Raw genomic sequence first — 22,495 nt, forward strand, 5'->3', positions numbered from 1 at the left:
GCCAGGTTTCCAATTCATATTTGGAAATGGTAAGAAGACGGTTTGGACACAGATTTGAAGGATAATACAGCACAAAATTTTAACACAATTATTTATTATTTTCTACATAGTTGGGCATTCCAAATTGGGAGACAAGGGGAAAAGTACCCCCCTCCCCCCCCAAAAAAAACAAAAAAAAACAATTACTGTACTTTTATATTCTGTTGCCCAGTTAAAATAATATAAAAACTATCACCTAGGTGTACGTCTTCCCACTAAATTAGAGTTGTTAGCTTAAAGTGACAAGCTTCACCTGGCACTAGTACTTAAAGCTAGCTGGTCAGTACTAAGTAGGGCTTCGATACTGTTCACTGAGTAGCATTTTCTCAGTACCTTTCAACCATTTACAAATATCTGAAGAAAAGAAAGGAGGTTGGATAGGTGGCTGTGTAATGGAATGGAGTTTTAATGGAATTTCAGAAGACATCTGGCCTGCACAGATCCTGCAGAAACACAAAAGTATTTGACTGATTCAGACCATTCGGAAGCGTTTCCTGTCTGTCTGTTCAGACACGCTTGACCCATCAGTTGATTTACTGGACGTTAAGTCTGAAGTGAACATGTGGCTCATTACTAGGGAGGCAAAATGGGTCACTTAGGCAGGTATTCAGCTTGTGAAAGGACACAGTTCATAGCATACAAGAAGAGTCCTCAGGTTCTCTATACCTCTATATCCCCCTCTCCTGTCATTGAAAATATTAAAATATTTTGTATGCATATACCCACCTACAAATAGAAGTACGCAAGTTCAAATACAAGATCTGAACTTGCATTAGGTTCAGTAAATATCATTTTTAACAAATTGGGGCATTCATACATCAACATTTGTATTACTGCAAATATCCAAGCAGCAGACATTTAAAATTAAGGATGTACTCAATATCTTGTAGCCATGAGAAAAACTACTATCTTGATAAGCAGGAGGCATTCAAACTTGATGTAGTGGGCTCTGACCAACCAGGTCAATCGCAAAAGCAAAAACCAACTGAGTCATTGCATAACTTAAATGGCATTATCTCAGTATCTATCTCAGAGTAGCTGGTAGTGCAGTATCCTCCCAAGACCCGACTATTCATCTTTGTACCTTGTTGGGGACTATTGATTGTATTCATCTCAAGAACCACATATTATACTACGCTGAAACCTACACTACAAGGAACATGCAATACAAATAAAATAATTTTGAAAATATTTTCACAAACATGTTTGTCATCAAACACTTGAATTATGTCAATTTTTTTTTTTTGCTGGGTCTCAGGAGGGTATAATGGTTAAGTAACAGTGCTTGTAACTTAAAGCCAGCAAGTTGTAGGTTCAGTAAATGTCTGGCAATATAAAACAATTTTATGGTCAAATATAAGCTCGTGTCATTAAGGATAAGGTAGTGTAAACGTAAATGTAGGGTCCTCTTCCTCCAATTATAATGTTGTGTGGTGACCAAGAGCTTTACAGTGTTGTCTTTACTTTATCACTCAGATTCCTACTCCATATCTTCCAGTGAAACCTGACTAAAGTGGTGTCATCAGTCAATGAACAGGTAGGCTAGCTCAGCCTCCTGGTGGAGACGGACAGAACTGTCATTGTGATGATGCTGTAAAATGCAATGGGGGTTTCTCCCTCAGCAGACAGCGAGTGTCAGTGTGGGTCTGGGAGAAAACACGGCACAGGAGAAAGCCAAGTCTTGACACTCATCTCTTAGGAAACAAAACAGGCAGCCTATAGCTGATTCAGGTGCACTGACAGATTGTGAAGAAATTTCTGCCAGAATATAGGCAGTGGATCCAGACTCTCTGTTTCCTATACTGTGTTTTTTATTGTTCACCTGTCATCCATCAAGGTGGTGACCCCACACTAGCCAGATCTGCAGATTCTTTGGGTCTAATTCAAATTAACTGAAAATAGTAAATTAAAATGTTTATGTGAGCTGCCTTCCCTTGTGCCTCTTCCAGATAAATCACTAGTCCTGAAAGCTGATTTGCCACATAGATCGGAATCAACTCATGAACATGCCAGTTTCGAATGTGGCCAGGAGTGAAGCACTTGGCAGACCGAAGCAAAATTGGTCATCATGACCAAGTGAAGGAGGGTTTCATTTGGCAGGGCAATCGCTTACTGCTCCGGTTCATTTAGTCGGCTGCCTACACCGGCTCCACACTAACTTCACTCTTCTAATGACTGTGAGGCCCAGCCAGTGGACTGCAGAAGAGAAGTGACAGTTTGTAACATGCACTTCTGAAAAGAATGTGCACTGGTCCTGTGCCCTCCTGAACTGATGGAGGATGGTGCCACTGTGAAACAGACCTACAGTACAAACACTGCTGGGCATGCCGTAATCTTCAATGAGTAAATAAAGTGGGGCATAAAAAAAAAAGGAAAAATTCACTTTTGCTTCCCTTGACTTTTGGATAATGAACGGGAAACGTGCTCTTATGCTAACGGTTTACTTCAAGAGGAATCAAAACTACAGTCAGCTTGCTTTTTTCACCTCTCCGGATGGCTCAGAAATTAAAGGGTTGTTTGCTGATTACCAAGATCCTACATGTGAAGGAGGAGGGACTGGCTTCTGACTGTGTCCATGATTAACTGCCAGCACACAATGGGTGAATTATCCGAGCTGACCGTCTCTGCGTACAGTTGCTGGAAACTACATACAGCCTGTCGATCTATCTCCAGTTCAACAGGGCTTCAGTTTAAGACCTCAGATTAAGACTTCTAGACCAAAATGTTTGCACAATTTAACATCACCTTCAATATTATATTTACCATGCCTTCTCTGTATTATAATCTTCCAGTCCATTGGCTATATAAAACTACTGCTAGGTATTACACAATCCAGCCTCATCCACTTAAAGTATGTCCATGCTTTGACTGAGGCAAGCAGTTCTTGGACAGCTTTAAGGAACAGCACAACAGCACCATTTCCCTTTCTAGTTAATTTCAGACATGTGTGTAGAATGCACTCCAAGCAAAACACTCAAATAAATGACAGTCTGGTTTCAATTTTATTAGAACTGGTATGAACATATTCTCAGCAGAGTCCCATTTCAGACTGTATTCACTCACCAGATGTTAACCCCTCCAGTGGATGTTGTCCGATGAAAACACAGACAACTTGTGTTGTGCCGTAGAACAGCAGGATTTAATGTGTAGATCGTTTGTCCTGGAGGCTGGCGCGAGGCCAGGAGTTAGAAATGTACCCCCTCTTGGAATGCAACGCTGTAACATAGTCCTTTATTACAGCCACGAGCCCCGCCATATGAAGTGATAGGGAGGGGTGGGACCGTGGGAGAGGGGATGTTTCATTCCGTTAATAGGCACGGCCACGTCACGCAAACGTTGAAATTAAATTCAGTAAATGTCTTGCACGCGATTTTACTTAATAACACATTTTTAATGTCAACTGTTTATAAGTAGAGTTCTGCAGAACTGCATCACTTTTGTTACGCACATTTATAGTAACAATGTGTGAAGATACGCCAGAGACCGTATACAGTAGGCTACTGGTGTAACCTACCGGTTTCCATTACAGTATTGTTTTAAAACATTGCAATTTATGTTGAAGGCTCATTATTACTGACATGAAACAATCCACGAAAAAGAAACACATACCACTATGAGCACGCACTTTGATTATCTCCACGCTTTTGGTTGTTTTGCCGAGCTAAACTATGCGATGTTAGTATTTATAGCCCAATGGTTAAGATACGCTGTTCTAAGCGTAGGCCTACGCCTAATTACGGAAATCACCTGATCTCGTAATCATGACCATCACCTGGTAGTATTTAAATATGGCCAAGTACTAACCTACAACAATGCGACATTGGTGCAGGAAAAAGTTGTCTGACTCCGCTGTTTAAAACTACAACACTACCAAACATATTTATTTTGCTCTGTGGCTATAGGGAAATTCACTTGATCTTACTTTTGCGGGTCTACACTATATAAATGTCTATATATTTTTAATCGGACGTTTTTAGAAATATCACAATTGTGCGACTTTACGGTTCCACGTTGTACTGGAGAAAAATGAAGGAAGAAATTGCGGCCACTGTTTTCTTTGTCACGAGACTAGCGAAGAAACACGGAAAATTGGACAGAAGCAGCAGAGAAAAGTTTGCAGTGGAGCTCACTTCAGTTCTCTTTGAACATTACAAAACTCACTGGTATCCGGACAATCCTTCCAAAGGCCAGGCCTTCCGGTGAGTGATGAACCAGGACCGTTCCCAGTCCTGAAGCTATTGGTACTCATGGGGCTTCTAATGGAATTGGCACGTATCTTGCATAGTGACGGCGCATAACGTTCAGACAATGCGGCCATATTTTATCTGTTCATTCTACAATGTAATGCAAATTAATCTGTGGACTATGGTGGTCAGACTCCTTTCATAATCTAAAGCCAAACCGATGTCATTTGTCTGCCAACCAAACAAGCCAGAACCATGATGTTACACAGCCGTCATAAGGACCACTGCAGTCAATGCTCCGTTTGGGGAAAAACCAAAAAAAAGTAGAATGAGTCCAGACGGCCATCTGGCTGCATCCTGAACTAGTCACAAAGGAAACACAAATATTTCTACTTGTACATAAAGTGCCGAGGAAGAACATTCATTTCCTGTAATCTGTTCCTTCAAGACTCCAGATCGGTCCATTGTGTCAATTCAAAAAAGGCAATTTGGCAGATTTAAAAAATATGTATGATGGACCTAATGAGCATCCTTGATTGTACAGTGACATTTCTCTGCACAGTACAATCACACAGCATTTTTGTGTAGGCCACAAATGTATGGTTGCTTTCCTTTCAGCATTTGACACTGAATAAAATGATCAAGTCAACTTTGAAAGTTCATTCTAATCATTAGCTTAAGACCATGAGAACATTAGTGGTGATCAGGGGAAAAATGAATGCCTTGTGTCCAAAGTGAGCTGACTCATTATCATGCCAGAGGTACAAACCTGAATGACACAATTTCCTCTTCTGGTTTTGGAGCAGGTGTCTGCGTATGAACAAGGCCCAGGTGAAAGACCCAGTCCTGGAGAGAGCCTGCAGGCGCAGTGAGATCGATCACGAGGACTTGGGGCTGCCAAAGGAGATCACGATCTGGGTGGATCCAGGTGAAGTGTCTTGCAGGTGACTGAACTGTTGCACCTTTTTTGGCCAGCAGAGGGCGCAGACACTAAGTTCTACGAAAGAGTTGTATATCTGTTAAAGTACATTATGCATATTGATGTTATTTCATGGTTTACTACCGGAGGTAATGCTTTTTTTGGAAAGGTACGGAGAGAAGACGACCCCGTTTTGCGTGGCTCAGCTGGAGGGCCGGGGGGAGCGGAGCGAGTTCTCCCGCAGGATCGACAGCGCCGTGGAGAGGGCCTCCTCCGACTACCATTCGGGGACGTCCTCTGACGAGGAGGCGGGCAACTGCAACAGCAGCATGAGCAGCAGCGTCAGCAGCAGCCTCAGCAGCAGCATTAGCAGCTGCAGCAGCTCGGTGGCTGAGCTCAAGACCATCCCCACCGTCAGCAACCCCAACAGCGTTTACCAGGTGAGTCGCCTGTCAGGTGTGTTCCAGTGCAGGCTTTCGTAGGACGACGTCCTTCTGTCTTGGCGTGGGCCCGGGTTTGATATCGAACGATCGGTGGTGGTCTCAGACCCATGGTAAGGCCCTATTTGTTTCTAAAACTGGATCTGTGTCTGATTACACCCTGAGCTGACCAGAGGAGGATGGATTTCCCCCTTGAGCCTGGTTCCTTCTGAAGTTTCTTCCCATCTGCCACAGGAAGTTTTTTCTTGCCACTGTTGCTTTAGGCTTGCTCCTGTTGGGGTCTAGGCCAGGGTTGTCTGTGAAGCATATTGTAACATACACTGTATAAATAGAATTTGATTGTTTTCTCCACAAAATGCCTCAGCCCTGTGTCTGGGAGTGGCTTCAGGCCGGTCTTGCAGTTGATTGACTGGGCTCTCCCTCTCTCTCCTTACCTTCCAGGCGAGTGAGTTTGCTCCCTCCTCTCTGCCGCCCTGGGGCCAGTTTCAGAAGAGGAAGGCCTACCCTGGAGATGGCTACCAGCAGCACCAGTCCTCAGGGGGATACTACCCACAGCACAAGTCTTTTAAGAACTACCGTCCTTCCTCCTTTTTTTCGGGCCCGCGTGTGGACCGGTACCACTGGGTCAGCAAGGGCCGCTCTTAAGCGCGGCCTCTGCGTGTCTGCTGGCCCGTCCGGCTCCGCTCCTTTTTGTTTTGAATAGCTTTAAATATGAAATTATTTATGTGACCATGTGACAAAAGCCTTGTGTTCGTTTTTAAAGATTTCTAGAATTTTATTAAATTGTGTTTTATGTTGTCTTTTAAATCTAAACGTGAAACCCTGAAAAGATTGATCTGAAAAATAAAATATTACGTTTTAAACTTTTGGTTTTGTTTTTTTTTCCTCCCTGCTGTAGGAGTCAATCTCCAAATATACCCGAGTTTCTAGTTTTCTAGATGTCCTAGTACTTGATGCAAGTCTTCTACCATACCTTGGTTCTCTCACGGAAACCTACTGAGAGAATATTCATGCTTTTAATATTCTCGTTTCGATTGCAATTGATTTTCCTACTTTAGTTTCTCTGCGATATCAAGACTCCAGTTGGTTCACAATGCTGCCGCTTGACTTCTGACTAGAAGCTCTCACAGGTCTCATCTCCCTAGTATTAACTTCCTTGCACGGGCTGCTTGTTGGATTTCTAATAGATTTAAAAATTATTTCCTATAATGCACTGCATGATCTGGCTCCGCCCCGTATTTCAGTATTACTAGCACTGCACATCCCTGCTAGGTCACTTAAATCCTCCGGCAAAGGTCTGTTGGTTGTTCCCCACTCCAGACGTTCTATAAAGGCTGATCTTGCATTCTCTGTCCTAGCACCCACCCTTTGGAACAACATTGTCAACTACCTGATCTGAAGAGTGTATTGCATATATTGCAAAACCTTTTGAAAACGGTTTAAATTTACTTATATGGTTTTCGGTTTACTTTTCTTCTGTTTTTTATTATTGTTCATTTCTCACTTGTTCTTTATTTTTATTTTTGTCTATATGAAGCACTTTGTAATTGCTATAGAAAGATTTATAATTGCCTAAAGAACTTCAGTTTTCAAACTCTGGTACATTTATAAAATGAATGTTTTAGGTAAAATCATTTTCAGGCTTTCTCTGTTGACCAGCAGGGGGAAGCATTTACTCAGACCTCCTGCCCAGAGCAATGGAATAAAGTTGCTTACCCATTTAAAAACTGCAGCACTTAAACTGAACATGATGGAAGAATGCACCACTAACCTCCTAAGGCCTGGAAGTTATATATAGGGGACATGAGTCTCTGGTCTTAATCCCAAGAGCCATGTGTTCTGCTGTGCTGAAACCAGAGGCTGTTCTGGAGATGGGGGGTTTAGGCAGAAAATCCCATGGGGCCTTTCTGACTGATTTGCTCTCATGTTACCCAAAACTCCTAAAACTCGGCCTCAGGGGGCCGCCCAACGTTCGGCACCCCTGGCAGTTGCCTTGCTTTTTCATAAGATTCGCCTCTCATCGAAACCTACACTTCATGAGACTTGCAGTGAAATATTTCCAACAACATTTTTATTATTGAAAATACTTCACTGCAACATATGTGTCATCCAGTGCATTTGAATTATGTCGAAAATGGTAAAACTTAAACTTTAAAGAACTTTGTCAGGTCTTGGGGGGAGGGGGGTGAAATGCAGTGTTGAAACAGGTGATGAGTTTGGGCTCCTGGAACTGGTAATGTAAAAAATCTGAGAAGAATAAGATGTTAGACATGAACCTATAAAATATGTTGTCCTTGAAAAGAAAAGCCTTAAGCCTCTTGGGGTAGGGTGGATAAAGTCATTCAGTGCTTCCCAAACTCAGTCCGAAAGGGAGAAGGGATGCGACAGACACGAAGGAGTATTCAGATGGAGGCTATATATAGACTATCTACTGCAAGCGTAGATTTCACTTAGACTGTTCAGAGATTTAAAATCGTAGGCCTATTGGTCATACTTCTTTAGAAATTAGGCCCCCTGAACATGCTAATCCCTTACCTCGTGCACTTGTAAGCATACATTAGTTCATTACACTTCTGAACGGTGCATTAAGTCATTTAATGTCCTGATTCATGAATGTAGATTCCCGTCATACTTGGTCGCAACCGAAATAGCCTATAACGAAATGGCAAAACTGTCCAGCGTTAATAAACATCGGATACCTGCAGGGGAGACTCGTTCACTTTGGGAGAGCCGCACGTGCAGTCTGCATATATTAGGCTACCCGCTGACGCATTTTAGAAAATATTCAGTTTTGAGAGGGTATTCTTTGTCATAATCTTAGGTGATCTTCAGGGCAAATACGTCTCGAAATGCTACTTAAAGGGCGAGGTTCAGTCATTCACAATGGCTGTTGATATCTGACGCAATCTCGAGAAAGTGACACTATATATTAAAAAAGAGAAATTAGCTGGTCACAGAGTGACTGAGAGGATGTATTCCTGTCCTCTAGGTAAGGAGTTGCATGAATCACAGCGTGGCGGTGCACAGTGGGGTATTTCTTTACCAAAGCGACAATTCTCAGCCTATCTCCTTTCCGAAACAAATCGGCGTCTTAAACGAGCGTGATTGCCGTTGGTTATTGCTAGGGCTGCGATCGATTTACAGAGCTCATTGTTGCGACCGCATGAATACATCGCTGTTCCACGAAAGATGCTGAAGTGAAGCCCGATTGCAGAGTGGTCGTTGCAGCAGCTTGTCGTCCTACATACTTTTACAGAATTTACTTAATTTGTTGTTGTTGAGAAAACCGCCAAACTACATAGTTTAGTTGTTTTATGTAATGCGTTAGGTTTGTATCCTGGCTCGGCATATTTAAGTGGGGATGTAATAGGCCTGCATCCGCCCTTGGGGTGAAAAGAAGGCGTGGCCCTTTTAATTCCGCGTTAAACTTATCTTGAGAACATTATATGTTAAGATATAATGTTAAAAACTGGTTTTATAATTCTATGGGAATGTAGTCTGAATTTTGACTAAAAAATAATATTGACATTCGCCTACACATAGGCCTACACCTGAATATCAGTGCATTTGATAGCCCATTATTGAATTGTGAATATTGTATGACACTTTCATTAAAACACAGAATCTGATCAGTACATTTCCTGAGGTTTCGTTTCTTTTTAACGGACAAAGCCATCCTTATGTAACCCAACCCAAAAAGTGTGCCGTGTCCAGTTACAGTCAACAGCAGCGTTCAGAGCTCCTTTTGCCTTTCCCTCTCTTTATTAATATTCTTTTGGTCAAAACACAATGAACTAAGCACATACTTTTTATGTGGTGTATAACAACTTAAAATTCAGAAAAATATATCTCTTTGTGAATGTAAAGAAAGTTCTAAATATGTTTGACGTTCATTTGCTTGATCAACAAACGTGACAACTTTTCAGAATGATCAGTGGCCATTGGCAGGAAATAACTGAATTGGATAAAATCAAAGGAAACTGTACACAACAACATTCTGCTTTGCAAGAAAAGCGAGCGAGGCAGCAGTGTAGTGTAATTGGTAAGGATCTGGTCTCGTACAGTAACCTGAAGGTCACAGGTTCGGTAGGGCACTGTCATTGTGTCCTTCAGCAAGGTACTTAACCTGCATTCTGTATATATCCAGCAGCTGTATAAATTGATATAATGTAAATGCTATGTAAAAGTTGTGTAAGTCGCTTTGGATGAGAGCGTCTGCTAAATGCCTCTAATATAATGTAATGTTATATAAAATGTGGTTTGAATGATTGTGGGCTATATTTAAGTGTTCCTGGATCTGTTTTTTTAAAAGCTGCGTTTTCATTTTGGAATTTGGCCAAATGTAATATGGAAACAAGGCTCCTTTTAATGCGTGTACTGCCTGTTTTATAATTGAAGTCATCCATGCCTTGTAGCACTGAATAATGAGTTTTCATAAAGGACGAAGCAATGGAATGAGAACTCACATTTTCCATTTCTGGGCATGGTTTAGAGCAAGCTAAACTAACGATATTCAGTCCAACTCATCTTGGGCCACCCAATCTGGAGTTAAGCAGTTGCATATCTCAATTGAGTAGACGCATATGCCTGATGCCTGCACAGTCCTGCACAGCTGGAAGTATGTAAAAAAAAAAGGCTCTCTCTCCTCCTGGGTGGCTCTACAGCCAGTAATGTGCCTTTCTGCTGGTTAATTGGGTACATCCACATGATCTGATATCAAATCCTAATTCTATTGGTTTGTTTATAATTGGAGGTGCAGCTACACATTAAAACAGAACAGAAGGGATTACCCTTATCGGGGGGTGCTGGAGCCTATCCAAGCATGCATTGGGCGAGAGGCAGGAATACACTGGACAGGTTGCCAGTCTATAGCAGGGCACACATACCATTCACTCACCATTCACTTACACACTCATACCTATGAGGTATTTAAGAGCCAGGCTGGATTCAGTCCCAGGACCATTTTACTGTGAGGTGACAGTGCTACCCACTGCACCACTGTGCTGTCCACACCCTCATTTCCTTATTAAAAACTGTAGGCAATATGAAAGGACCATGCACTTCTGCAATGCCACTCAACCCAGCACCTGAAGGGCCCAGGTTTCTGCTGGGTAATTCACGCCTGGTCCCAAAGGACCTGTGGGATTTTTAAAAATTACTTCAACAACAATCTTTCTTAAAAATACTTCAACCAACAATCACCCCTGTTTTTGGGAAAATGTACATCCTACATAAATCCTGAAGTGCTAGCCATTTCAGAGAGCTGTCAGACCTCCCTGATTGTGAGGACCCCATCCACAGAGCACAGCTTCTCTGACCGTTGGCCTGCTTGTACAGCACAGGCATTGCACGGGGGTACGTGGAACAAGAGGCTCCTGACAAAATCAGCGATTCTGTTTGCCCGCTCTTTCGTCCCTGACCAGACAACAGGCAGAACACAGCACTGGTCAGATGCTTTCCAAAGCAACGAGAGGCTTCTGTTCATTTTCTTCTGGAACATTCTGGAGTCCCTGAATCTGAGAGCCCTCGTCTTACATAATCGGAAGGCATTTTGCAGAGAATGCGTCCCCAACCTCCCTACAGCAATCTGGGATCATTCTCAATGTGAGAATATGATCAGGCAGCATTTCAAACCAGCATGGACTCTCCTCCATAAAAAAGATGTCTCCTTTGGCAAGGTCCTTTTTAACTGTGTACAACAAAGTGTAAGATGGCTGTCACTGGATGAAATGTATCTGTATAATGTGACAGATGTGTTCTCTGACCAACGGCGGTTTGGCACAAACAAAACTGGATGTTCCGTCTCGCCCTTTGCATCCGACAAAGATCTCTCTCAGTCAAACGGGAGCAGTAGCCCATAGCTACAGTAAGACTGTTGAGGAAAGCTCTTGTAAGTTACATAGCATAATGGAAGAGGGGGGTTTCACCTGCGAGTGAGGCTGACAAAGCCTATTTTTGGAGCGCTGAATTACCCCCATGGCACAGGTTATCAGATTTCCAGAATTCTGTTTGTTTGTTCCCCACGGAAACAAAGATGCCCTTCACTGTACGGAAGCCAACCGCTCTTTTTCATTTTGACATTTCATAAGACAGTTTTCAAGGCATGCGGGGAAGTCTGAGACAGTTGAATATATGGAATCCCTTATCTTAAGGAATAAGAAGGATTTTTCAGTGGATGTGGAGTAAAGGAGATGCAATGGATTGCCACATCCCATATTTTAGTGTACACATCAGTTTGAAATCAAAAGGGACATCAAGTTGTAGAAAATGTAATTCAATGCTGTTCAATTCAGCAGAATTGTATTTGCCCCATGAGGGGCAATATAAGTTTGTACTGACAACTTGGCTCTTATTGTAATGATAAAGTCACTGCCAACAGATATATTAAGTTACAAATTGTACAACATGCACTGAATGGCCATCTATTACTGCTGAGTGTATGAATACATACTGTAGAACACAAAGTTACGTGCAGGTGAAAAGTATGTGCTGCAGGGAGTAAAAAGATAAAAAAGAAATATTTTCTATTTATACAACAAACCATTTGGCTTAGGCCAGAATGCTTTAGTTAAAATGGTTGGCATCATCTGTGCAACAGTACAGAAATGTTTAAAAGCAAGGTTGATAGTAACCTGCATGTAAATATTCCAATATTTTGAAATCAGCTATTCATTCATACATTATTATGAAGACAGTAAAACCAAATGCTAAAGCACAAATCTTAAACACACACACACACACACACACGCACGCATGCACGCACACACACACACACACACACACACACAGGCACACACACATATAGAGTCCCACCTGAAACTCTATTCCCCACAGTTATATCACTTTAATAATGTGCAGCCACAGTCTCAGGCACCAGGCACCATTTAGCCTTTCTTCTTTTCAAATGGAATAACATTCTGGAAAAACCCTGAAACAATGCAGAATGCTGTCTGTCCCCTGCCTACACCCATGTTCACCCCCCCACCCTCCCTCCCTCCCTCCCCCTCAGGTCAGAAGAAATTTCAAACTGAAATGTTCAAGTTTACCTGAGGCACTACCTTCGACACGTGTGTGATGCACACTTATGCTGGTGATACAGGGTTACTGTGGGAGGAAGTGATGATTGTTGGAGGTGGGGGGTGGGTGTGGGGGGGGGGGGGGGCGAGGTGGAGCAGGGGGACACACCCCTGTACCTCTGTATTGTGGGTGGACATTAAGTCCTGGCAGGGTGCTATATAAGACCAATTTATCCTCTAGATGCACACTGACACTATCCACAGGACCCCAACAGGTAGGTGAAATAAAGCCATCGCCCTGATATGCTCTCCAAAATTTATTTACAATCTATATCTTGTTTACCAGACATTTTTATTTGTGTTATTACCTTTGTTTCATTTGTAAATGTGTTTTAAAAATATTTATTTATTATAATATTGTAGCTATGTTACTCACACATAGTGGCACTGATTTTTTGACAGAATATTCTTTGTCTACACATGTAACTTCAATATTTAACTTCACTGGATTACAAATAACACCTGTGTGATGAGATAATTATAATAATCTTTTTTAAGGATAAGAGTGTAATGTAACTTTGTTAAGCCAGGCACTGTGAAATAATCGATAGTAATCTTTGCTTTGGGTTTTCTTATTGAAGCTGTGTCTTGTTCTGAGTGATGAACAGTACTTAATCAAAAGTAAGCCCTCTGGATTTTTCTCTCTTTTTACCAAAACCATAAATTCATTCCCAGTGAGGCTGACCTTCTCCTTCAGATACGTTTCATTTGAAGCTGTCGTTCAGGAATCAGGGAAAGATTGATCGTGCTGAAATATCAATCAAATAACACATATCCAATCGCAAAATGAACTGCAAGAATAACATTGATAAACACAATATAAACTAGTTGATGAATGAATGAAATTCTAAAGTTCATAAAGGCATGGACAGGAATGAACATATCCTTCATTTTTGTTTCTCTTTCTCTCTCCAGCAGAGAAGATGCTTTTCCTCGGTCTCTTCGTGATGGCCCTGGTTCCATACCCAGGACAAAGTGCAGAGTACAACTGCTCCTCCGTGTACAACCGGGTCCCAGGTGAGTCTTCCTCCGGGCACCGTTCTGAGAAACGTCCTTCAGCTAACGGCAGCCCTAACCCTCCGCGCCTCTCCCCCCGCTCCTCTCTCTGGGCCCCGCGCCCCGCCCCGCGCAGACAGCAGCGACCTGCGGGTGGACTGCGGGGCCAACACCATCACGCTGGAGGTGAACCTGTGCACCGCGCAGTGGGCCGGGTTCGAGTTCGGCAGCCTGGCGCTGAACAGCCAGCACAACAACAGCCTCTGCAAGGGCGTCAACGACACCAGCGTGAACCCGCCCGTCATCCGCTACCAGCTGCCCGTCAACCACAGCCTGGACAACCCGTGCCGCCAGTCCCTGCAGGTGAGAGCCCGCGCCTCGGCCTCGCGCGCTGAGAGCACCGCAGGAGCCCGCTCGTCTTCCTCACATTCAAACCTGCGCTCCTCTGGTTACAAACCAAGCTAGTTAACCGCTACGACATAGACGTGCGAGTCAGTGGGATAGTTATGAGCTCGTAAATGGACCATCACTGCAGTCAACTCCTGTTGAATATTATTTTTTTCCTCTTTAGATTATTCAGAAGTTTTAAATAAAAATTGATCATATTTCTATTCCCTGACTAATAGCATTTGCTAAGCAAATAAGGCCTTCATCACGTAAGGCGAAGGGTCTTTCCGCCAGTATTTGTATCTGGGCATAGTTTTGAAGGCATGTTTGTCATGTGTGTGAATCAAGTGCATCAAATGTGACTCAAATCGCAGATGTTGGACCTGTCTTTTACACAGTGTCTGTGACTTGCCATATCTGACTCTGTGTCTGTGTCTGTGATTGCGTCTGTCACTTGGCGTATCTGACTCTGTGTCTGTGTATGTGTCTGTGTCTGATTTGGTGTCTGTGTCTGTGTCTGTGATTGCGTCTGTCACTTGGCGTATCTGACTCTGTGTCTGTGTATGTGTCTGTGTCTGATTGGGTGTCTGTGATTGTGTCTGTGATTGTGTCTGCGGCGCCGCTCGCTGGCAGATCGTCGACGAGCAGCCCGGGCCCGGTGTCTTCAGCTCCTTCTCCAGGATCCAGTCGGTCATCATCACCAGCTTCATAGACACGCCCCAGTCCACCGCGGGCCTGATCAGCTACTCCACCGACCTGTACTACCACTTCTCCTGCAAGTACCCGCTGGAGTACTTCATCAACAACACCGAGATCACCTCGTGAGTCCTGCCCACTCACACACACACACACACACACACACACACACACACACACACACACACAACCTCCCAAATGCAACTGGGCGTTTTAGTCAATAAAGGGCACCGACACTGTCCTCTTATGATTTGAGATAATGATCAATGATACCAAATATCAGTCTTACCAAATATCCATGCATTCAGCCTGTCCATTTAGTTTAAACAGATTTTTTTTTTAAAGGCTGAACTGTAGTTGAGAATGGACTTACAGTTGTATGTGTGGAGCAGTAGTCCTTAAAAAGTTTTTTTTTTTTTGCTTGTGCCCTTGCTTTTCTCTCGCTTTCTCTCGTTCTTCCTCTCCGTCTCTCTCCTTTCCCCGCCCCACCTCTCATTTCCCCTCTTCCTCGCAGGTCTTCAGTCTCGGTAGCCACCACTGATAGCAACGGCACCTTCATCAACACTCTCAGCATGAGTGTGTACAACGTGAGTGGGAGAGAAACCCTGATCTCTATACCACTCGTTCCAGAATGGTTTCATCTCAAGGCCCACTGACATATCTATTCTATGGCTGGGGTTTTAAATCCATAAAATAATTACGCTGTGGCTGGATAAAGGTTTTTATTGAACCTTGATTCATCCCACCACTCAAGGCTACAATATACTAGTACATGAAGCATGTCTAAATCGTCATCCTTATATACATGGATCTATTGATTGTATATAAGATATGTATATATTTAATGCAGTGTTTATATTGACAGCAATCTAAAATTATGAATATGTTAGCCAGACAGTTTATAAAATCTGATATATAGAATGAATAAAAAATATAAGAATATAAATATTACATTCTTAAAAGGAAGGAAGGCATTTCCATCCAATGCCATGACTGTAATCCGTATACTCTCCAGAATGTGTAGAGACCGGATGTATTGCTGTGGATATGCATAATGCATAGATGTTTCACTGCATGAGATTATAGTGTTGTGCCTACCAGACCCTAACATGACCCTCCTGGTTTTGGGGTTGCAGGACACTGATTACGGGTACCCGCTCGTGGTCCCAGAGACGGGGCTTGAGTTGCGCACCAAGGTGTACGTGGAGGTCAAGGCCACAAACCTGACGGGAAAGTAAGACTGCACTCCTAACCACTCACTCTGCTGCAACGCAACATAGGATATTGCTTCATTTGCAACTGAAATTAAGGGAAAAACATCAGCCAGTAAACAGAAAGCAATAGTTCTAATTTGCTACTGAAAATGACACTGAAGTGCATTGATCTCTGAGACTACTGAGGCACCAGGACCATATAACAGCGCAGTGGATCAGCAGACTAAATTAAACTATCTCATGTAGTTAATCTATCCCCAGTCTTTTGTCTTCTGTTCTTTTGTATCCAGTCACACATTGATGAATTGATTGACAGTTTTGTTATGTCACAGGCATGTGCTCTACAGTACCTTCTCTGAATTTCCATTATGTTGAGTGGTGTGGTGCAGTGCCTCTCTGTACCCCCTGAATTGTCCTGGTTCTCTGATGCGCTGGCTTTCCTGCGTGCTTGTCTCATCAGTTTCCATGTGCTGCTGGACCACTGCTTCTCCACCCCCACCCCTTTCAACGTGTCAGCCACCGAAAAACACGACTTCTTCATCGGGTATGAGGACAATTCACTCATATTCTCGTATTTTCATTTCTGCGATGGTGATTCAGGAATACTGCTAATGCGAGTCTGACTGACGAGTCAGGGATTTGCCCTGAGTCCGAGGCGAGATTGAGCCCAGGCTTCTCACTTTTTCACTAAAGCCAAGGGCAACGTCGTTATTTCTGAATTTGAGGGTTGCGTTGTCAGGGGATATTGTCACGGTAACCTGTCACGAGACCTTCGCTTTACCGCACCTGTGCCCGTGCTTCACTATTAGCGAACTAGCCGAGCCACGCCCGCCGCACGAGGGCCGCTAGGACTAGCGACAGCGACGATACTTCCCGTTTTGTTGGAGCGGTGCGAGGTAGCAGCGGCGCTAACCGTTTGTGGCGCAGGTGCATTGTGGATCCCATGACGCAGATCGAGCAGAACGGCGTGGGAAAGCGGTCGCGCTTCCACTTCGAGGCCTTCCGCTTCGTGCAGCATCGGAACCTGGACAAGTCCACCGTCTACCTGCACTGCATCCTGCGTCTCTGCGAGCCCAGCAACTGCCAGGCGCTGCTGAAAGTGAGTGGGCCTCTCTGTGCTCCTCTACCGCACACCTGTTTACCTGCACACCTGCCCGTTCCACACACCTGTCTGTCTGCTCACCTGTTTGCACTGCACACCTGTTTACCTGCACACCTGCCCGTTCCACACACCTGTCTGTCTGCTCACCTGTTTGCACTGCACACCTGTTTACCTGCACACCTGCCCGTTCCGCACACCTGTCTACCTGCACACTTTGACTTTGAAACTTTCTCCTCACAAAAAAGTCTCAGTGGTGATTGCTGAACTTAAGCCATTTGAGAAGAAAACGGTTAACGCTTGCATTTGCAAGACAAAGTGTGTTGGTAGACGGCTGCAGTTTGCGGCACTGACAGGGCAGGTAATTCTTGCTTTTAATGGTCACCCACTCAAAGTTAAGGGCCCATGTTCGTTGAGTCACAGCCTGTGTGTTCATTTGCGTTTGAGTGAATCCGATCCAGGGAGTCTGACGGCATTGATCAACAGTGACTTGTGTGTTGGCTGCAGGACTGCACCTACAGAAGGAAGAGGAGAGCCGCGGACCCCTTTGGGTCAGAATCGAAAGATTCAGCCACAGTTTCAGCAGGACCCATCACCGTCAAGGACTACGGTAAAGGCCTGCTGTCACTCAACCTACTCCCGTCTGCACAAAAGATTACTGCCCCGCCTTCCTGTCATACCGCCCATCCTCTGTGTTCATCTGTTGCTGTTATGTCCATTACTGCTTACACCTTTCTGAGGAGAGCTGCTCATTTAGTGCCATCTGGGCTTTGAAATGAAATGGCCCATGTAATGTGATGTTTTATTCAGTTGCCATCTTACAATAGTTTGTGATTTGGCTGCTATACACACATACACACACACAGAAGCGTATTCTTATTTTTATTTTATTTTTTGTGACAGATGCTGTTGACAAGCCCATAGCCTCTGCATATGGTTAGTACACCATTCTGAAAGTCAGTGTTGAAATTTGTAGTGATTATGTGTGCGTGCGTGAGAGAGAGAGAGAGAGAGAGAGAGAAAGAGAGAGATGTGTGTTAGTTGTATGAGTCGTGGTGATGGAGGGGTGCTGGTTACGGGTACTTGTGTGTTGATAATGGGGATTATGGCTCAGTCTCTCATCGTGTTCTTCTCGCTGTATCAGGTGGCGCAGACAAGCCTGCAGGGAGCCAGACCAACGTGACCAGCCTGGTGGTGGGGCTGATCTTCGCCTGCGCAGGCGCCGCCCTGCTGGTCCTGGGCGGTTGGTTCGCCCTGAAGAAGTTTTACTTTGCCAGAGGGCTGCCCCACTCCTACAACTGAAGACCGGCTCCCCGAGCTGTCCAGCCTTCCCCTCTGCCGTTCCCTCGGAAGAGCGGGGAGGGACAGCCATCTTTACACCCCGGCACATTCACACATTCACAGCGCTTTCGCATCTTCTTCCACTCGCCTCTTCCTCTGAAAGCCATATGTATGCAGGGTGGACTATCTCCCTTTCATATACCGATCTGTCCCAGCCTCCTTCCTGTTTATTACCAGACTAGCTTATGACTATAGACAAAGACATATATGCATAGAAAAGAGTTGAAAAGTTGAAGTTTTAAAATGGAAAAAGAAAAGGCAGTGAGACATATTCAGACGAAGACTGCATATATTGCACATTGAGGTTTACCGTATTTCACAATAAAGTAAAATAAGACCCAGTTCCATGGTACATTCTTCTTAACACAGGGATACATAATCATGCAAATAAGGGGTTTAGGGTCCTATTCAACACCTCTGAACATGCATTCTACACAGATAAACATGCTGTGATCCAGAATATGTTTAGACTACTTATGTTCAAATGTTTTGGCAAATTAACAAGGTCCACTGTAAGAAAAAAATAGAAAATACTACCTTGAGTTTTTCCACTGTTCATGTTTCTCACGAGGACGGATGTAATTTATAATGTGAGATGCGAATGTACGTCTTAAAAGGCATGCATGTTACCTCTGGTGTGGATTTTTTTTTCCAGTAACTGTGCTTGGATACATCTGTATTGTAATCATTTTTTATTTGATTGCCTGGAATTGTGGAATTCTTTTCATTTGTATAACGCAATGAGGTCCTTCAAAATCCACTGCTTTATGATTGCCATCTGTCCCAGCTATGTATATTGCTTTTTCATAAATATACAATAAAGATGACAGTTTACATCTGTGTGAAATTACTAATATCTTACGTGTACTGTAATAGTACCTGCATTATCTTTGTTATTACCATGTCAAAGATTGAGACAATCTCCTTGAAACAACTTTATTGCAACTGTAAATACAATCTACAAGTAAAATTCAATTAAATACACAAAAACATAACATATAATAACAAATAATATATATCACAGAGATGTAGCACATACAGTATATACAATCATTTTGACTTTACATTATTGCTAAACCAAATATATAGTGATTACTCTCACATTTTTAATGAATAGTTTTTAACAGGATATTTAACAGTGGAAATTTCCAATCGGTGGAATCAATTGGAACAGATAAGCAGACCTGGCAAATGCATTATATGCACATATTTCAACCAGGTTCAAACCAGGTTAAGATAAATGAAAACTATACAAGAGCGCTTTATTGTACCCATAAAATGCTTGAAAAGAAGGTGGTTGATGACAGATCTAAGTGCCTCATAGACTTCATAAAGATCTGTTTACTTCTGAGTCATATTTGCTGTGGGTTCAATGTCTGATGTAGAACAGGTGATAAAGTTAAAGTCATAAAATTACTCAAAAATACCGTTAGTGATGTCAGACGAGTTCAATGTGGCAGTGGCATTGTGGGTAAGTCTTAGGTCCAGACCGGCAGGGCTCTGGCAGTTAGCTGAGGGTCTGTAGAATGTCCTGGAGCAGGGCGTTAAGTTTTGGGGAGAAGTCTTCCCCCAGGGAGCCCGTGCTGCTGGGGGAGACAAACAGCGCCTCCCCCAGACCCTCGCTCAAAGCCCCTCGCTCCCCCTGTCCCAGCGCCTCCAGCTGCCGCTCTATCCTGCCCGCGAACCTCCTGTTCTCCTCCTCAGAGGAGCGACAGAACTGCTCCACGTGTTTGGAGAGTCCTTCCCCCAGAGACTGTGTCCCGGCCAGCCCCGCCCTCAGCGACTCCGCCCTGCTCCGGACCCCGGCTCCGAACGCCTCCACCTCTGCCTTGAGCGCCGCGGCCGCGCCCCCCTGCCCTCCCGTCGCGCCGGACGCCTCCGCCTGGAACTCCGCCAGACGGGCGGTCAGCTCGCTCTCGCTGGCGCCCAGCGCCCGGCCCATCCCCCGCGCGGCGTCCTCGTAGCGCGTAGCGCCCGGCTCGGGGGCGGGGCCTCCGCCGGTCTCCGGGCCCTGGGCGTAGCGGCGGAGGGCGGAGCAGAGCTCGCGGGCGTCGCTGTCCAGCGCGTCGCGGAGCCGGTGGGCGGGGAGGGCGAGTCGGTCGCGGGCGGCGGCGGCGGGGGCCCGCTGCGGCGGGAGGGAGGCCGTGGGGTGGGCGGCGAAGGCGGCGGCCAGCCTCTCCCGCAGCTCGCGCAGCTCCTGCGCCAGACGGGCGCGCAGGCGCTGCGACTCCAGGCTCAGCTTGCGCCGCAGGTCCCCCGTCAGCGAGCCCTGGCTCTGTGAGACGTCGTGCGCGTAGAGGTCACCGTAGAGGTCGCTGCTCTCCAGGCTGCTCTTCCACGTTCTGCTGCGTGGGGACAGAGGCAGAGAGAGCAGCACATTTAAAATACACAGCTAGCACGCAGCTGAAGACCACGAGCTTTCACATGCAGGGCATTTTTGCTTATTGTTTAATTACATAGAACTACTACCTTTTCAGTATCCAAAAAAAAAAAATTGTTCCATTCTACTGATATTTTAATGCAGGATTACAATATTAATGACAGTTACTGCACCCTTTTTGAGCACATTTGACTTTAGAATTTCAAATGAAAGTTATTTTAACATATATATCGGAGAAATATTACTGAAATTAAGGTAACACTTCTACTTGGTGCTGATAATGCCAAAAATAACCATAAATATTTTTTTCTCCACCATTTATCTTACTGGACTTACTCAGCTTCCTTGGTTAGCTCCGTTTTATCAGCTGCCTGATTGGCTGTTTGACTGGAATAATCCCATGATGCCTCTGGCCTGGTAGAGTCATTGTTCTGTGGAACTGGGAGCCCTACAAATCAAATGAATCAGAATGCAGGTTAAAATGGGCATTTCCACATTTCCCCCCCTCAAGGCCCATTATTATAGCCAACACACAATATGTGTAGCTGAGGATTGTCACCACATTAAAATGGTCAATGCTGACATCATTATCCAAAACCCAACACTGGTGGTGGCAATGCAGTGGTGATGTATGACAATAATATATTGTCCAATTTGTAATTTCGTTATATCATGGATTTGTATAAGACATGGGCGTATTTTGTACAATTTTATTACATAATAGTAGTCATTATAATTATTACATCATCACGCCTGTTTTACACATTAAATGTATTGCCTCTGAATGAAAATATTTAATTAATGAAATATAGACATAAAAATACAATCTTCTTAAAGGTGAAAATCTAAGGGAAATCACTCTTCTGGAAGTAAATAGTACCCCATCTCAAATTCTTCAAAAGTCAAAGAGGAAAGCAATGCAAACCTGCTGTTGCCACAAAGGAAATCACGAGGACCAGTGCTTTCAGATGCATGTTTGTCTCAATCTGAAAAAGAAACAAAAGGATATGAAAAGTCATTATTACTTTGTTGTGATTCACGCTATCTCTGATCAATCACAGCCCGTAATGTTGAATAAGAGATTGCAACTCTCAGTAAACTCCCACTAAAAACAAACTTTTCCCCCCACTATCGTTGTAAATAAAAGATAGACTTGTTTTTCGTGGGATACCCGGGCTGGTCGCCGCCGGGCTGTGGGACAGGACGGGCGTTTCGGGTTCCTACCTTAGCGCTGGCTCTGTGTGAGCGGAGGGGAGGCCCCGCTCCTGCTTTAAAGCGTCCAGCCGGCCCTTATCAGCTGCTGTCCCTGCACCCTGTCTCCGTTAACAAACACCACGTGGCCGTCCCCGCCGAGAGATAAGGGCCCCGGGCCCTCCCGAAAAAAAAAGCCCGTCCGCGCCGCTTCCCACGGCCCGCGCCGCGTCGATCAAACGCGACGCCGTCGATAGCGGACGCGCAGTAAGGCTGACTCACTCAGGAGGCGCAGACGCCCGCGGCAGCCCTCCGCCTCACCCCATTCCACGTGGACTTTCATTGACATCACGTCACTATCAGCTCACACAAATTCCTGAATGGATGTGTGTAATTCTGATTTTTTTAAAAATCATTCAAATTTAAAAAGAAACTATTTGACCAGTACATTTACTTTCTTTTTAAACATAAAAAAAAAAAATAAAAATAAAAAACCTTGTGTTCAACTTTGGGTTAAACGAACCCCCTTTTAA

General features: G+C 44.3%; 3 protein-coding genes across 4 annotated transcripts; 2 read left to right on the forward strand and 1 right to left on the reverse strand.

The window, feature by feature from the left end:
- Positions 1–3,842: 3,842 nt before the first annotated feature.
- On the forward strand, positions 3,843–6,445 carry btg4 (B-cell translocation gene 4). Its single transcript, XM_064302079.1, has 4 exons — positions 3,843–4,238; positions 5,030–5,167; positions 5,312–5,582; positions 6,024–6,445. The coding sequence occupies exons 1-4, from the start codon at positions 4,066–4,068 to the stop codon at positions 6,225–6,227; spliced, it is 786 nt and encodes a 261-aa protein (XP_064158149.1). The 5' UTR covers positions 3,843–4,065; the 3' UTR covers positions 6,228–6,445.
- Positions 6,446–12,816: 6,371 nt separating this feature from the next.
- Positions 12,817–18,891, forward strand: LOC135236418 (zona pellucida-like domain-containing protein 1). Its single transcript, XM_064302741.1, has 11 exons — positions 12,817–12,873; positions 13,574–13,675; positions 13,791–14,017; positions 14,675–14,862; positions 15,252–15,324; positions 15,874–15,971; positions 16,412–16,495; positions 16,879–17,050; positions 17,558–17,660; positions 17,954–17,986; positions 18,195–18,891. The coding sequence occupies exons 1-11, from the start codon at positions 12,840–12,842 to the stop codon at positions 18,350–18,352; spliced, it is 1,272 nt and encodes a 423-aa protein (XP_064158811.1). The 5' UTR covers positions 12,817–12,839; the 3' UTR covers positions 18,353–18,891.
- A 422-nt stretch (positions 18,892–19,313) lies between these two features.
- On the reverse strand, positions 19,314–22,095 carry zgc:162608 (uncharacterized protein LOC100037332 homolog). 2 transcript variants are annotated; one of them, XM_064302743.1, is made up of 4 exons: positions 21,996–22,095; positions 21,697–21,757; positions 21,108–21,219; positions 19,314–20,733 (listed from the first exon to the last, which is right to left on the reverse strand). In XM_064302743.1, exons 2-4 carry the CDS (start codon positions 21,743–21,745, stop codon positions 19,899–19,901), a joined length of 996 nt encoding a protein of 331 aa, XP_064158813.1. In that variant the 5' UTR covers positions 21,746–21,757; positions 21,996–22,095; the 3' UTR covers positions 19,314–19,898. The 2 variants fall into 2 exon arrangements, with proteins under 2 accessions (XP_064158813.1, XP_064158812.1); XM_064302742.1 differs by having other exon boundaries at positions 19,314–20,736; positions 21,996–22,092.
- Positions 22,096–22,495: the final 400 nt, after the last annotated feature.

This window comes from Anguilla rostrata, chromosome 12 (genome assembly GCF_018555375.3).
Source record: "Anguilla rostrata isolate EN2019 chromosome 12, ASM1855537v3, whole genome shotgun sequence".
Lineage (NCBI taxonomy): Eukaryota > Metazoa > Chordata > Actinopteri > Anguilliformes > Anguillidae > Anguilla > Anguilla rostrata.

Coding starts and splice junctions, on each gene's coding strand:
- LOC135236418 (XM_064302741.1), top strand. CDS start 12,840: ATGCACACTGACACTATCCACAGGACCCCAACAG. Junction 14,863..15,251: donor AACAACACCGAGATCACCTC/GTGAGTCCTGCC, acceptor TCTTCCTCGCAG/GTCTTCAGTCTCGGTAGCCA. Junction 17,987..18,194: donor GCCCATAGCCTCTGCATATG/GTTAGTACACCA, acceptor TCGCTGTATCAG/GTGGCGCAGACAAGCCTGCA.
- zgc:162608 (XM_064302742.1), bottom strand. CDS start 21,745: ATGCATCTGAAAGCACTGGTCCTCGTGATTTCCTTTGTGGCAACAGCA. Junction 21,220..21,696: donor TTCCTTTGTGGCAACAGCAG/GTTTGCATTGCT, acceptor TTTGATTTGTAG/GGCTCCCAGTTCCACAGAAC. Junction 20,737..21,107: donor GAGCTAACCAAGGAAGCTGA/GTAAGTCCAGTA, acceptor GTCCCCACGCAG/CAGAACGTGGAAGAGCAGCC.
- btg4 (XM_064302079.1), top strand. CDS start 4,066: ATGAAGGAAGAAATTGCGGCCACTGTTTTCTTTGTCACGAGACTAGCG. Junction 5,168..5,311: donor CCAGGTGAAGTGTCTTGCAG/GTGACTGAACTG, acceptor TTTTTTGGAAAG/GTACGGAGAGAAGACGACCC. Junction 5,583..6,023: donor ACCCCAACAGCGTTTACCAG/GTGAGTCGCCTG, acceptor CTTACCTTCCAG/GCGAGTGAGTTTGCTCCCTC.